At 36.7% G+C, this 15257-nt stretch overlaps 1 protein-coding gene across 4 annotated transcripts in view; it reads left to right on the top strand.

Annotated features, from left to right (window-relative positions):
* Positions 1-13594, top strand: part of si:ch211-129c21.1 (uncharacterized protein LOC563087 homolog) — a 75346-nt gene extending 61752 nt beyond the window's left edge. For 3 of the 4 annotated variants that reach the window (XM_059991277.1, XM_059991279.1, XM_059991278.1), the window contains 3 exons: positions 29-195; positions 388-440; positions 3146-4509. In XM_059991277.1, the coding sequence (XP_059847260.1) occupies positions 29-195; positions 388-440; positions 3146-3933 (1008 nt within the window). In that variant the 3' untranslated portion in view covers positions 3934-4509. Of the gene's footprint in view, positions 1-28; positions 196-387; positions 441-3145; positions 4510-11369 lie in introns of those variants that run through there. The other variant, XM_059991280.1, reaches the window with a different exon arrangement.
* Positions 13595-15257: the final 1663 nt, after the last annotated feature.

Here is a 15257-nt window from a genome sequence, read left to right on the forward strand (position 1 = left end):
AGTTTCAGAACATTTATTTGTCTCCTAGGGTCAGTTGTATGTTGGATCCCCATCACTGGTTGTACAAGTGCCGGTTGCTATTTGCACACAATATATCAACTGTTGGGACTGTGTACTCGCTAGAGACCCTTACTGTGGATGGGATAAAATGACAGGCCAATGTGTTTACATTTCAAAGGAAAATATTGATATACAGTGAGTAAACTATGCAAGAGTATGAATATCTTTGTGCCATAGTTTTAAATTAATTTCTCATCATTTGGCATTTAAATGTCTTTAATAAGGCCAGGGCTGTTTAGCTACAGAACTTTGTATCAGTTACTATGATTATTATTTGTTGATGCATTATTCCATGCTCTAATTTAATATTTATTTTACCACCTTTAGGAATTTAGTTCAGAATGTAGATGATGGAGATCCTTCAAAATGTCCTGACCAGGGTATGTTTCATGATTACCTGTTTCATAGATATTGCTTAAATCAGAATCAGATTTATTGATACTGTCTTAACTTGTAAAATTTATTGTCTTGTGCAGCAATACAATACAGGCAAAACAATTTATTATGTTACAGTGAAAATAAACACATAGTGCAAAAGAGAAGAAGTATTCAAAAGTCTGATGGCAGAGGGGCAAAGCTGTTCCTAAAACATTGAGTTTGGGTCTTCAAGCTCTGATACCTCCACCCTGATGGTAGTAATGAGAAGATAACATGTCCCAGATGTTCAAAGTAATTTATTATCGAAGTGCTTGTATGTCGCCATATACAAATCACAGCATATTCAATAAATCCAATAACCATAATAGAATCGATGAAAGACTGCACCAACAGGGCAGACAGCATGCAAAAGACAATAAAGTGTGCAAATACAAAAGAAAGAAAATGAAGAACTATTAACAACTATTAATAATTTTACCAGCTTGACCTCTGAAAAATAAAATTATAACAATAATAATAAATAAATAAGCAATAAATATCGAGAACATGAGATGAAGACTCCTTGAAAGTGAGTCCATAGGTTGTGGGAACAGCCTATGTGTTGAAGAAGATGAGTGAAGTTATCCCCTCTTGTTCAAGAGCCTGATGGATGAGGGGTACTAACTGTTCCTGAATGGTGGAGCAAGTCCTGGGGCTCCTGTATCTTCTTCCTGAAGGCAGCATGGCCTAGCGGTTGGTGTCCCTGATGATGGTTGCTGTGACAACACTCTGTGTAGATGTGCTCAATGGTACGGAGGGCTTTACCCATGATAGACTGGGCTGTATCCACTACTTCTTGTAGGGTTTTCCATTCAAGGGCATTGGTATTTCCATACCAGGCTGTGATGCAGCTTGTCAATATACTCTCCACCATACATCTGTAGAACTTTGTCAAAGTTTTAGATGTCATGCCAAATCTTCAAAACCTCTGAAATAATAACACCAAGGAATTTAAAGTTGCTGACCCTCTCCATCTCTGATCCTCTGATGGGGACTGGTTCATGGATCTCTGGTTTCCTCCTCCTGAGATCAATAAATAGCTCCTTGGTCTTGCTGACATTTGAATAAGAGGTTGTTGTGGTACCACTCAGCCAGATTTTTAATCTCCCTCCTATATACTGATTCGTCATCACCTTTGATTTGGCCTATGGTCATAAGTGTAAAGCAAGTAGAGCAGGAGTTAAGCCCACAGCCTCGTGGTGCACCTGTACTGATAAAGATTGTGGAGGAGATGTTGCTGCCAATCTGAACTGACCGGTGTCTGCAAGTGAGGAAATCAAAGATCCAGTTGCACAAGGAAATATTGAGGCCAAGGTCTTGAAGCAAGTAATAATGAATGCTGCATTCTTGAAGCACCGGCCTTTAGAAAACATCCTCAGTGGTGGGGAGGCTTGTGCCTTTGATGGGACTGGCTGAGTCTACAATGCTCAGAAGCCTCTTACGGTCCTGTGCATTGGCACTTCCATACCAGTGGGTGAATGGACAGAACATCTACATCTGTAAACATTTGCTAGGGTCTTTAGTAACTTATCAAATTTCTTCAAAATCCTTATGAAGTATAGTTGTTGATATGCCTTCATTGTGTTTGCATCAAAATGGTGGGCCCAGGATAGATCCTTTGAGATGTTGATGCCCTAGAACTTGAAACTGCTCACCCTTTCCACGTTAGCCACATCTATGAGGATTGGTGTGTGTTCTCCCAGCTTTGCTTACTGAAGTCTACAATGAATTCCTTGCTCTTACTGACATTGAGTACAAGGTTGTTGTGACAGCTGATCTATTTTGCTCTTGTATGTTTCCTTATCGCCATCTAAGATTCTGCCAACAACAGTGGTATCAATGGTGAATGTATAGATAGCCTTTGATCTGTGCCTAGCCACACAGTCATGACCGTAGGGAGAGTAGAGCAATGGGTTGTCTGAGTTGTCTACTTTTTCTCTTTTTCCTTCCAGTTTTTCTTTCATCTTCTTGCCTATCAACCTCACTTTCCCTCAGGCTCACAGAGTTAAAAGTTCAGATAGTGATTTTATAGTTAATAATACCACCTCTAAGTCACACTGCATCTTGGCTTATATATTGCTGCTCCTTCACAGTTGCTAGGTCAAAATCCTGCAATTCTCTCCTTAGACAGCATTTTGGGGTATATTTACACAGTTCAAGAAGGCAGCTCATTGCCTCCTTCTCAAGGACAACTAGAGAGAGGCAACTAAATGCTGACTCAACCTGCAAACTCATGTCCTGTGAATGAATATGTATACCACCATTTTGCTTCTTCATTTTTTGCAATCTATTGTAGCAAATTACTGTAGATTGTTCTGTCAATAAGTTATCTCATGCATTTGGATGTGGAAGAAGACTGGTAACTCAATATTTAGAAGTGCTAAAATCAAGCAAGATCATGAGACAATGGTTTCTGTACCTTCTGGCCCAGAAAGTATAGAATCAGATGAGTTTCTGCTGCTGAATGTTTACCTATTGATCCACAATGCAAGGACCTGTGATATCCATATTTTATCATGTGTTGCATGAAGTGTTAACTGTACTACATTTGTTCAAATTTCTATCCATGTCTTAAGTAATTTTTGGCAATTTGTGCTTTTTAGCATTTCTTAGTACTGTAGTACGATTTTGCTGATAGTAATAATAACACAAATATTCTCTTGTTCAGAAATCTACAAAGCAGAAAAGCAGATAATTATTCCTGGAAACAACATGGTTTTGAATTGTTATCCTGCATCTAACTTGGCTCAAATGCAATGGTTACACAAAAGAAGAGCAATTCCTGCAGCAGGTTCACGATACCACCACTTCAATGTCGGCTTAATAATATTTAATGTTTCTACAGAAGATGAAGGACAGTATGACTGCCTCTCTGTTGAAACAGTGGCTGGCAAGCTAATTTCACAAGTCTCAGCAAGTTATTTTCTCTACTCGTCTACATATAAACCTAGAGTGGGTCAACATCCCATTCTAAATAAGACAGATGTTGGTGCTAAATCAGCCAGTGTGCCAACTTCACCAGGCAATACCTTTCGCAGAGGCAACTTACCTATGATACAAGATAACCTTCAAACTGAATTAACACTGAAAGGTTTCTTGGTACTTTTCATCATTATGTTCATACTACTTCTTACATGGAATATTTATAAAGGTCATGTGCCGTTATTATTGCAACCACCTGTAAATGAAAATAGAAGAGTAGAAGCTACCATTTTGAATGACTTAGAACAACAGCTGGAGGAGAAAACACCATTGTCAGAGGGTCCACAACTAAAGGGTGCTCTGAACAATGTTGACCTTCCACTTACAAGTATCACCAATACAAATTCACTTGTGACAAACAGCAACAATAATTCAATGCCACTAGAGAATACTAACTCCAGCTGTGCTAGACCATTGTTTGTTTGTGATGAATTGGAGTACATTGATGCTGATCAGACTGAATCAGAAGAGTAAGACTATGGAAATGACAAAATCAACATGCTGTGAATATTGGGTAATGCAGTATAGCCTTTTTTTCATCCTTTCTATAATATGTCTCTCACTTAGATATTGTGAGAGAGGCTGTTTTACCTGATCTAATGTTAATATGGAAGAATGAGCCATATCATTCATTCAATAATAGACTGTATATCATTGTAAGTTCTGTAAAAGGGCACAGTAATCTATGTTTTATATATTTCAACCCAGGAGAAAATCAATATTCCTTTAGTCTATGGTGTATTTAAAAAAAACTCTTAACTTAAAAGTGCCATGTGTTTTTCATAGTTGGGTACTATTGATTTAGTTAGGTGTTCATACAGTATATTCCCAATAAGCTTGATTGAAAGCACTGTGGATGGTCAATAAAGATGGAGTTGCAGCATTAATTCTCATATACGCATGTGTGAGTTTAGCTAATCCCTGGGAGCATGAAATCACTGAATTTCTTATGTGCATTCTGGACAAATACTAATGCTGTGAGGATTGAATCGTGCTGTTTTGCTTACTCTTTTTATGTTCTTTCATGTAGCATTAAAATGTGTGTGATATAACGTTTAACATTCATGTAATCACAACAAATACACATTTGTCAGACCTTTAGTTTTATGACTAATATTGGCATAAACTGTTTTAACACAAGAATTATTAAGAACAGGAAAATAACACCCTCTCACAAGTGGATTATTTCAATCTCCTCGTGTATTATCATCACATATCTCAATCCTTTCTCACTTATTCAGTTCACTTACTCACTCACTTGCCTTTTGAATGCACTTTAGCCATCACTTCAATAGTCTTGCTTTTGAACATATCTCAGTATTCTATAACATTCTGGATGAAATTGTCCTGCCTTTTTTTATTCTCTCCTTTTGTATATTTAACTTTAGACCGTTGACACGATAGTGTTATTGTGAGCAAAGCTATCAGAAATCAAAGGGTGAACCTGTAGTTTTGTGTAAAATAGTATTTCTGTGGTTAGTTAGGCAGCACACTGATTGCATTAAACAGGGTAGAATGTCTATGAAATATGTAATATCCAAGGATTTATGTTTTCAACTGAGATATCAATTGAAGGGGATGCTCTACAATTTTTCCTTTTTCAATCTTTTTATTAATATCAACATGGTGAGATTGATACATAATTATTGGGATTACAAAATTACTAAATTAAAATGAGCATAAAAGAATACATTAACAATAAGTACAGTATAGTTAAGTCTTACCAAATCATACGTGATACGAGTATAATGTGAGCAAGCCAAAAAAAAAACTAGGTATATCAATATGAAAAAAAAACAGAAAAAGAAAAAAAAATTACCCCAAAAAAACAAGAACTAATCTAACAAACTAACCACTAACTAAAAAAAAAGAAAAAGAAAAAAAATGGGCTGTTTATAGTATCTAAGAAAAGACAAAGAGTCATCAACTCCGATCCTCTCCACATATATATAATCAGAACCAGAAAAAAAAATAGGATTGGAACAGGGTCAAATTACATCATGTGAAAGTATTCAATGAATGGCCTCCAACACTGTTCTTCCTACCTTTCCAAATCTAGATTCTATGGGTATTTTGGAGAAATTGTTAGAACTAAATCCTTTTCAGAAAGGTGTAATATCAAATGTTTACAATATAATTATGGAAATACATTCAGAGGCCTTTTATAAGATTAAGAATGATTGAGAAAGGGAACTTAACTTTACTATCCCTATTGAGAATTGGGATAAAATCCTTCAACTAGTCAATTCATCCTCTGTATGTTCTAAACATTCATTGATACAGTTTAAAGTTGTGCACAGGGCTCATATATCCAAGGATAAATTAGCTCGTTTTTATTCCCACATAACTCCTGTATGTGACAGATGTCATTCTGAGATAGCCTCTCTAACTCATATGTTTTGGTCATGTCCGTCTTTGGAAAAATATTGGAAAGACATTTTTGATATTATTCCCACGGTGTTGAATATTGATTTACAACCTCATCCTATTACCGTAATCTTTGGTCCACCAATGATGGAGTCAATTCATTTATCTCCTTCTGCTTGTCGGATGATTGCATTTCTTACATTAATGGCCAAAAGATCTATTTTGTTGAATTGAAAAGATTCAACAAAATCCCCCTACCACATTTCATTGGTTTTCTCAAACTATGTTTAAATTTAGAAAAAATTAGAATTGTCATATATGTCCCTTCTATTAAATTTGATGCTCTACAATTTTTGATTGCCTTTCAGTCCTGCATTCCCAATCTTTGGGTGCTAAGTAAGACTGCTTCTGGCATGGACAAGTTGTATTCAGAGTTTCATGCAAGAAGCTGTTGAGTGATTCATCTATTCTGACTACTTCCCCTGTTTCCAAGATTATCATTATGTCTGGCTGCTCCTGGAGATGGAGCAACAAGTAGAGTTGATGCTTGTAATCGAGAGTAACATTTAAATGCATCAGTCAGACTCTAAAACATCAGTCACCTTTTCACATTACTGGAGAGGTAGGAAATGAGCTCTAGTTCCTGCCTCTGTTTGTTTCACAGAGATTCCTGCTGGAATGACCATATGGAGATATCAGCTTTGGGCAGGATCAGACAAAGTAGTGCCTTCTCCCCAGTTAATATTGGGTTGATGTTATGCTCGTGCGTAAAATTCAGTTAGTTGAGCAAGGTGCAGGAACTTTATTCCCGACTGAGTCAACACCTTCAGGAAATAAAGGCAGAAAATTGGCAGCAATAAATCTTCCCCAAAACATCTGCATAGAAATGCAATGCTAGGATTAACACTATCTGTTTTGCCAGTCTTTGTATAAACATAACTTTTCCCATATTCTCCCTAAATCTGATCCACTGTAATGAGCACAGGGCTTAACAGTATTTAGATTACAGATACTTGAATTAAACCCCAGTTTGCAGTATCCTGTGCATTATTTTTACTAATTCACAGTAATGTAAGCGCAATCAAATGTTAGCTGCTAAGTATATAATGGACCAGTCTGCAAAGGTATTTTTTTTCTCTTGAAAATGGAAAGGTGTGAAAAATCTATGAAATGTCAAATTTTTCTCTCCTGCGACCAGTAGGCCTGGACTATTGAGACCTCATGGAAATTATATAAATTTTAAAGTTTCTTTAAGACTTTTTTGTTCAAAGTCATTATATAATGACAAATCTGATAACTTTAGGCATTATTTGATGGACCTCCCTTTTGGGAAGTTTGTTGTCCTTTTTGAGTTGTAACTTAAACTGTTCTTCCTTTTTTTCACCACTTGGATCTGAGATGGATATAAAATATCCAATGGGTTGGGATGTAAAGAAATATGCAGTGACCCTATTATTCTTCAGAGGTTCTGGACTACATCAGAAGGATAAAAGTTTCTGAGGGTCCTATTCTTGATTGCATGCATCCAGTTGCTGAAGCTGATTCACCAATTAACATACTCATATGAATGGTAAGGTACTAGAATGGTGTCATGGAGATAAAATCTAACATGAGTTAGAACATCTGGGGAGAAATAATGTTGGATGAGGCAACATTATGTTTTGTCAAATAGCCTTATTGATAGTAAAATGCAAGATCAGGTGTATTTCTAGCACCTGAACTGAGTAGCTTTTCAATTGTAGTAAATCATAAAGATTTTTTAAAAATCATGCAACTACTCAAATTTTTAAATGATCCAACACTAATTACAATGGTGAGACAAATCATGCAGTGCTATTTCTTTATTATAAAGAAATCTCATGCAGCTGTGGACTTATGAACATTCTTAATGCATAATTACACAGGACAGAAACAGACCCATTGGCCCAAATCATCCATGCTCTTGAAGATGGCTATCTATGTTAATCCCATTTGCCTGTATTTGCCTACATTCTTTTAAAAAGTTCCTGTCCATGTACTTATTAAAATATCTTATAAATATTGTACCTGTCTTGACCACCATTGCAACTATCAACCCTATCTATGCCCCTGCAACACGCAGAAAATGCAGGAGGAACTCAATAGGCCAGGCAGCATCTATAGGAAAGAGTAAACAGTCAATGTTTCAGGCTGAGACCCTTCATCAGGACCTGAGTTCCTCCAGCATTTTGTGTGTGTTGCTTGGGTTTCCAGCTTCTGCAGATTTTCCCATGTTTTGTGATTTGACTATCTATGCCCCTCATCATTTTATGAACCTCTGTAAGGTCATCTCTCACCATGCTTCCCTCCAGAGAAAACAGGCCCAGCCTGTGCAATCATTCCTTATAACTTAAGCTGTCCAGTTCAAGGAATGCTCCTATGAATCTTCTCTTCATCCTTTTTAGCGAAATTACATCCAGCAATGCACACAATACTCCAAAGGCAGTCTAACCAACCATTTGTACAGCTCTATGATGACATATGAACTTCAGTACTCAGCCATCATACACACTCACAACTCCGTATACCTATGTCAACATTTTTGGGGAAATATATAACCTAGGTCTTGCTGATCACTAACGTTCCCCATGGCCCTGGTATTCACTGTGTGGATGGTCTGAACTGGTTTACTTCCCCAAAGTGCAATTCTTTGCACTTGTCTGCATAAATTCTATCGCCCTTGTCACTTTCCCAGTTGATCTGGATCCCAGTGTAACTTTCAACAACCTGTAGACTTACTAATCATGTCTCCTATATTCTCTTCCAAATTATTAATATACATAACAAACAATAAAGGATCCAGCACCAATCCTGGCAGCACAACACAGGTCACAGGTCTCTAATCTGAAAAGCATTCTGCACTATCACCCTCTGCCTCTTCCTACTGAGTCTATTTTGTATCCAGTTTGCCCTGGATCCCTATACTCTATTTTTCTGGCGTAGGGTAACTTGCAGGACTTTGTCAAATACTTTGCTGAAGTTTATGTCGACAACGTCTACCACTCTACCCTCATCAATCCTTTAAGTTACCTTCTCAGAACATTTATATCAAATTTGTGAGGCATGAGTTCCCATAAACAAAGCCATATTAACAATCCCTAATTAAGTAGTCATTTCCTTTCTAAATTTACGTAAATCTTGTTCTTTGGAATTTCACTGACTTATCCACCACTGTTGTAAGGCTTCCTGGCCTGTAACTTACTGGCTTATCCTTACAGACCTTCTTAAATAATGGCATATTAGTCATTCTCCAGTCTTCTGGTACCTTACCAGTGGTAAATGAAATTACAGAAATCTCTTCTGGAACCCTAGCAGTCTCTTGCTTGCTACATATCTAATTTACATCCGGTCAGGCCCTGGGGAATTGTCCACTTCTTTTTGTGATTCAAAACTGCCCACATCTCCAACTTCATATTCTTCAAGGCATCACTAAACTCACTAGCTTCCGTGCCCTCCACAATAAATATAATGAGAAGTCTTCATTTAAAACCTCACCCGTTTCCCACAGCTCCACAGCAGTTAGTGTGATGCTATTGCAGCTTGGGGCATCAGAGTTTGAAGTTCAATTCCGATCCCACCTGTAAGGAGTTTGTACGTCCTCCCTATGAACAGGTTTCCTCCAGGTGGCCCTTATAAGTATACAGATCATTACTCTATTCCTAATTACCCTTTTGCTTTTAATACACTTGTCAGACCTTCCTTGTTGCTTGTCCTGCTGTTACCTGGCCTAGCTCGCTCTAACCTTTTTATTTGCTTTATCTTTCACATCTGCTACAGTATTACTTTGGGTCCCACTTCCCTGCCCAGACCAGTTCAAACTTACTCAAGCAGTTCTTGCATATCTTGCCAGGATATTGATCCTCATCCACTTCATATGCAACCTGTCCCTCTTCTACCCTAGAAGAGATCCCGATGGCAAAAAAAATTGAATTACTCCTACCTACACCAGCTTTTCAGCCATGCATTCATTTGCCCTATCCTATTCCTGCCCTCACTAATGTGTGGCACAGTGAGTAATCCAGAGATTAGAACCCTAGAGGTCATGCTTTTTTAACTTCAGCCTAACTCCCTATATTCATTTGCATAATTGGCATCTAATTCTGTTTTTGAATCCACCATTCTCAACATTTTTCTGTAAACATAATTTTCAGCTCCACTGTGGTCTGAGATCTCTGTACCTTCATTTCTGGTGACTTGCATTTCCAACTTTCATGCTTCCACCATGGTTTAGTTCCCATAATTCATCATCTGTGATTCTATACTCCAGGATACTCTCGTTAAATTCTCTCCTCTACCTCTCTCTTCTTTTAATGTGAATGTTGAAACCAAACTTTTGTTATAAGTTTAGTTCATTTATCCTGATATTTATGCTCAGTGCGAAAATTTATTTGCTAATTCTCTAGTTGAGTAGATTGGGTTTTCAAGGGTCAACATACATAGAAGTTGCTGTTCCTGAAAAGCTGTCTTGAAAATACATAACAAAAATGTTTTTATTTTAAATTTTGACTTATCATTTGTTTTTCCTTGAAAGAGGATTTACTGATAGTAACTAAATTTACACTCAACATGCATATTGTAGCTGAAAGTGCTGTGTTATTAGATCATCTCTACCTCACAACTCCACGTAAATTCTTTATTGTACAGATTTATATTTTATACAAGTAAATTTTGATGGTTTGGTATTCTTGCATATTGTACTTAACTATGAGAACTCTAACAAGTACTAATTGAGCTATGTATCCTGTAAAACTCATGAAAGGCAATATTTGTCAAATGCCATCAACTTTTTTTAACAATCGAAAGTGGCATTTTCCATTGAAATCCTGTAGATCTCTGGGATACTCTCATTGTCTTGGTTAAATATGATATGTTGATCTGTGCTTGCTGGTGCATTTTATTAAAATTAGGGTGGTAGTTGTACCACTCCCCTCAGGCTACTGTCATTCCCTGTAAACATGCTATTGCATGTTTTCTACTGACCTCCATTTTTTGGTATTCCATGTTGTGGGATGTTGTCAGACCTGGCATAGAATGTTTTTTTTTTAAAGTTCTTGCTCCATATTAAGATGTAGGAAGTGACTAGGAGGAAGCCCAAGCACTCAGTTGTGCAGATAGAAGGGAATTAACAACTTAGAGACTTTTGACCTAAGGTTTGTGTTTTGTTTCTTTTCTCTTCCTGTGAGGAAGTCTGTCACTGGTCCCAGTAGCATAATTGAAATCAGGAACTAGAACTTGTAGTATCAGCTACAATCACAACATTCTATTAGCTATGATTATGGAGTTTTTGAGTTCTCTGTCATGGTCTTCAGTATCCAGTGAATGATATAATAATCTTTAGAATGAGAATCAAATTTATTATAGTAAAACACACCCAGCATCTGCAGATTTTCTCCTGTTTCTGTTTCAAATTTATTATTACTGATTCACATCTTTATGTCATTATTTTAAATTAAACAAATATTACTAAAGAACATGAATGGATTACATTATTCTAAACAATATTTTTCACTGTCTATTTACTGCAGAGAGCTACAGTTTTAAGAGAAATCAAAAGGGCCATTCATAACTATCTACTTGCAAAACCTTTCCCTTTGGCTTAGCATGCAACTATTACATCTTAACTGAATATCAGAGAATTGAAAGCCAGAGCAGAGCTACACCTGGGGTCTACATCTCCACACCTGGAAAAATAACAACAACTGAGTTGTGGATTCTATGCCCAGAGATGAGGACAGTGCTAGGAATAATCATTATATCTTCAATGATCAATGGAACCAAAATACATCAGAAAACTGAGTACTCTGATGAAACAGCACAATGGAGTTGTGCTTATGGAATTGCATCCTAACAAATCTGAGTTCAGAAGCAGATGAAGGAAGAGAAAACTGGTTTGGAAAATAGAAAGTTAAAGGTGTTAGACTCATGTAATATACAGGGGAAGAAAGTCTTACAAAGGAAGAATCTATTGTACATGATCAAGAGGGTAACATAATGAAAACTGAAAGTGAGTTGGCCTCATGTTTTCAACTTTTCCACTGTGTTTTTCTGAAACACCATAAAAATTGTACAATTCCACTTTGTAAATATTGTGATCAAAGCTTTAGTAGTTGTTTTCAAATTAGCATCTTTTCAACATGTAAGCAATTTTTGTATGAAAAGTGGACTAAAACAAAAAATTGTGTTAAATTCTGCACCAGTAGTTTTTAAATCAATTTCAGTATCAAATATAACAAAAACAAAATATTTCTCAAGAATAGTTTTAAATGAAACATTTTTGGAAGTAAAAGGGAAAAAACACGATCTTGATGAAGAGATGCTACAGCAACGCATTGTTAAAATTTTACATTATCTCTGAAAATCTTTATAAATATGATTTACAATTTGGACTTGTTTTTAAAGTTTTTTAAATTTTGGGTATTTTACTATCCATTCAGAAAAAATTCTGTACAAAGTTTGTGATTAAATGAGAATTTAAAGTTTAATCTTATGCCAGATACATTTCCTTTTTATAGCACTTCTAAGCCTAGGAACATATTAGAAGCGTGAAAAGGCTGTTCACCTCCACACCTACTTGCCATTCAGTAAGATCATGACTAATCTTTCATCTTAGTGCTTCATTCCTGCACAAACACTTTATCAATGAATCTCTTAATATCTAAAGATCTATTGATTGTTGTCTTGACTATAGTCATGACTGGTTCTCCACAAGCATCTTGGTAAAGAATTCCAAAGATCACTACTTTTTGAGTGAAGGAATTTCTTCTAATATCTATTCTAGAAGAAGAAATAATTAAATCCACATCAACCCTGTCAAACCCTTAAGTATTTGGCATTTTTCAATTAATTTGACTTGTCTAAGTTGACCAGAACCTAGGCCCACACATATGGCAAACTAATTGCACTCTTCTATTTCAAATATATTCTTCTTTAGTTGGGTAGACAAGACTAGTAAACAATATTATAGGTACAGTATTACCAAGATCCTAAATACTTGGAGCAAGATGTCTCTGCTCTTGTATGCAAATTCTTTTATAATAAAGACAAGAATACTGTTGTTTTCTGAATTGTTTTGCCTTCCTTGTACAGAAACATAAATAGCCCCAGTAGTGATTTGATCTACCTACTTCAGTTGTGATCCCATCTATTATTATGCATTGAAGTATGTCATGTGAACAGATGTGGGTTAGTTGTGATGTCAACAATCTTTTTTTTTTGAAAACCAAATCATGAACATGTTATTTAGGCTGCTTTATAAAGAATGACATTTCAGGCAAGGGAGGCAGTGGAACTGTATCCCTAAACATATCAGTGCCATAATCTTTTAGAAATTGTTGTGTGGGCTTAATGTGAATCAGCAATGAAGAGGAAATCTACAGGTTACCTCAGTTATTATTGATGAAGTAGATTTGAACAAATCATGCCAGCTTCAGTATACTTTAATTCAGAGGAATATTAATACCTGATGTCTGTTGCTAATTCTATTTTCTATATCTGAACAAAATGTCACGCAGGTCTCCAGATACCTGCATTAGGAGGAGCACAATTTTTTTAAAAAAGCTCTAAAAATGTCAATTTATGAATAAAAAAACTGTTTTTACTTGGTGGGTTAATGGACACGTTTTACTATTTCATAAATCCCTCAGGTATGTTTAATATTGTCTCACGTATCAGCATGAAGGAATGGAACTATATTTATCTAATGACACATTTCATGATTTCAAATTACTAAAGTGCTGTCAATAAATTATATGTGAAATGAAGTCATGGACGTGGGATATCATTGGCAACCTTTGAGTGTCCATAACTGGATAACTCTTCTAAATGTGGATTAAACAAATATTACTGGCTGAGACTTTGGGGAGAAATCCTTTGATTTAAATAGTATGGATCATTTTGAGCCCAATTGAGATAACCTCCATCTATTGTCTCATCTTAAAAATAGTTTAACATCCCCTCAAGTCAGCCGAATCTTGAGTCAAATTTTGGACTAGGATTTGAAGGTTTCACATGTAACTCTACTTTGGGGTGAGCAATATGGGGATAAATTGGTATGGAAGTTAAATTATTGGAATCATATCTAGAATTCTGGATCCTTGGGTTCAAGTCATGTCCTGGTTACTCAGGAATTTAAAAGTAAGAAAAAGTAAGTAGTTGAAGTTAAGAAAAAGCTAGTTTTAGTAATGGGAAACACCAACTATTAGGTAGTCATGGAAACATGTCTAAATTGTTAAAGTCCTTCAGGAAAGGAAATATGCCATGCTTGTCTGGTCTGACCTGTATCTGACTCCAGATTTGAGAGTAAGTTTAAAAGAACAAAGTGGCATGGTTTAAAATACATTGATCTAAAATAACTTTGAAAACTAAACTGTTTGATTTGAAATAATTAAAACTAAATGGTAATGTAGGAAGAAAATACTGCAGATAAAACCAGAAAATGCTGACTCTGCACAACAGCTTTGGTAGAGTGATTATTCAAGTTCAATAGTTCAGTGGTTCCATTGAATATCAGAGAATGTATACAGTATGCAACCTGAAATTCCTACTTTTCACAAAACATAAAAAACCTAAAGCACCAAACAGGCCCTTCCGCCCACAAAGCTGAGCCGAACATGTACTTAGTTTAGAAATTACCTAGGGTTACCCTTAGCCCTCTAGTTTTCTAAGCTCCATGTAACTATCCAGGAGTCTCTTGGAAGATCCTATTGTATCCAGCTCCACCACCATCACTGGCAGCCCATTCCACACACTCACCACTCTCTGTGTAAAAACTTACCCCTGACATCTCTGTATCTACTTCCACACACCTTAAAACTGTGCCCTCTCGTGTTAGCCATCTCAGCCCTAGGAAAAAGCCTCTGACTACCCACACGATCAATGCCTCATCATCTTATACACCTCTATCAAGTCACCTCTCATCCTCCGTCACTCCAAGGGGAAAAGGCCAAGTTCTCTCAACCTATTCTCATAAGGCATGCTCCCCAATCCGGGCAACATCCTTGTAAATCTCCTCTGCACCCTTTCTGTAGTTTCCACAACCTTCCTGTACTGAGGTGACCAGAAATGAGCCAGTACTCCAAGTGGGGTCTGACCTGGGTCCTATAAAGCTGTAACATCATCTCTTGGCTCTAGAACTCAATCCCATGGTTGATGAAGGCCAATGCACTGCCTGCCTTCTTAACCACACAGTCAACCTGCACAGCAGCTTTGAGTGTCCAGTGGACTTGGACGCCAAGTTCCCTTTGATCCTCCACACTGCCAAGAGTCTTGCCATTAATACTACATCCTGGCATCACATTTGACCTACCAAAATGAACCACCTCAACTTAACTGGGTTGAACTCCATCTGCCACTTCTCAGCCCGGATGGCATTCTATCAATGTCCTGTTATAACCTCTGACAACTCTCCACACTAT

The sequence above is a fragment of the Hypanus sabinus genome, chromosome 16, assembly GCF_030144855.1.
Source record: "Hypanus sabinus isolate sHypSab1 chromosome 16, sHypSab1.hap1, whole genome shotgun sequence".
NCBI classification, from domain to species: domain Eukaryota; kingdom Metazoa; phylum Chordata; class Chondrichthyes; order Myliobatiformes; family Dasyatidae; genus Hypanus; species Hypanus sabinus.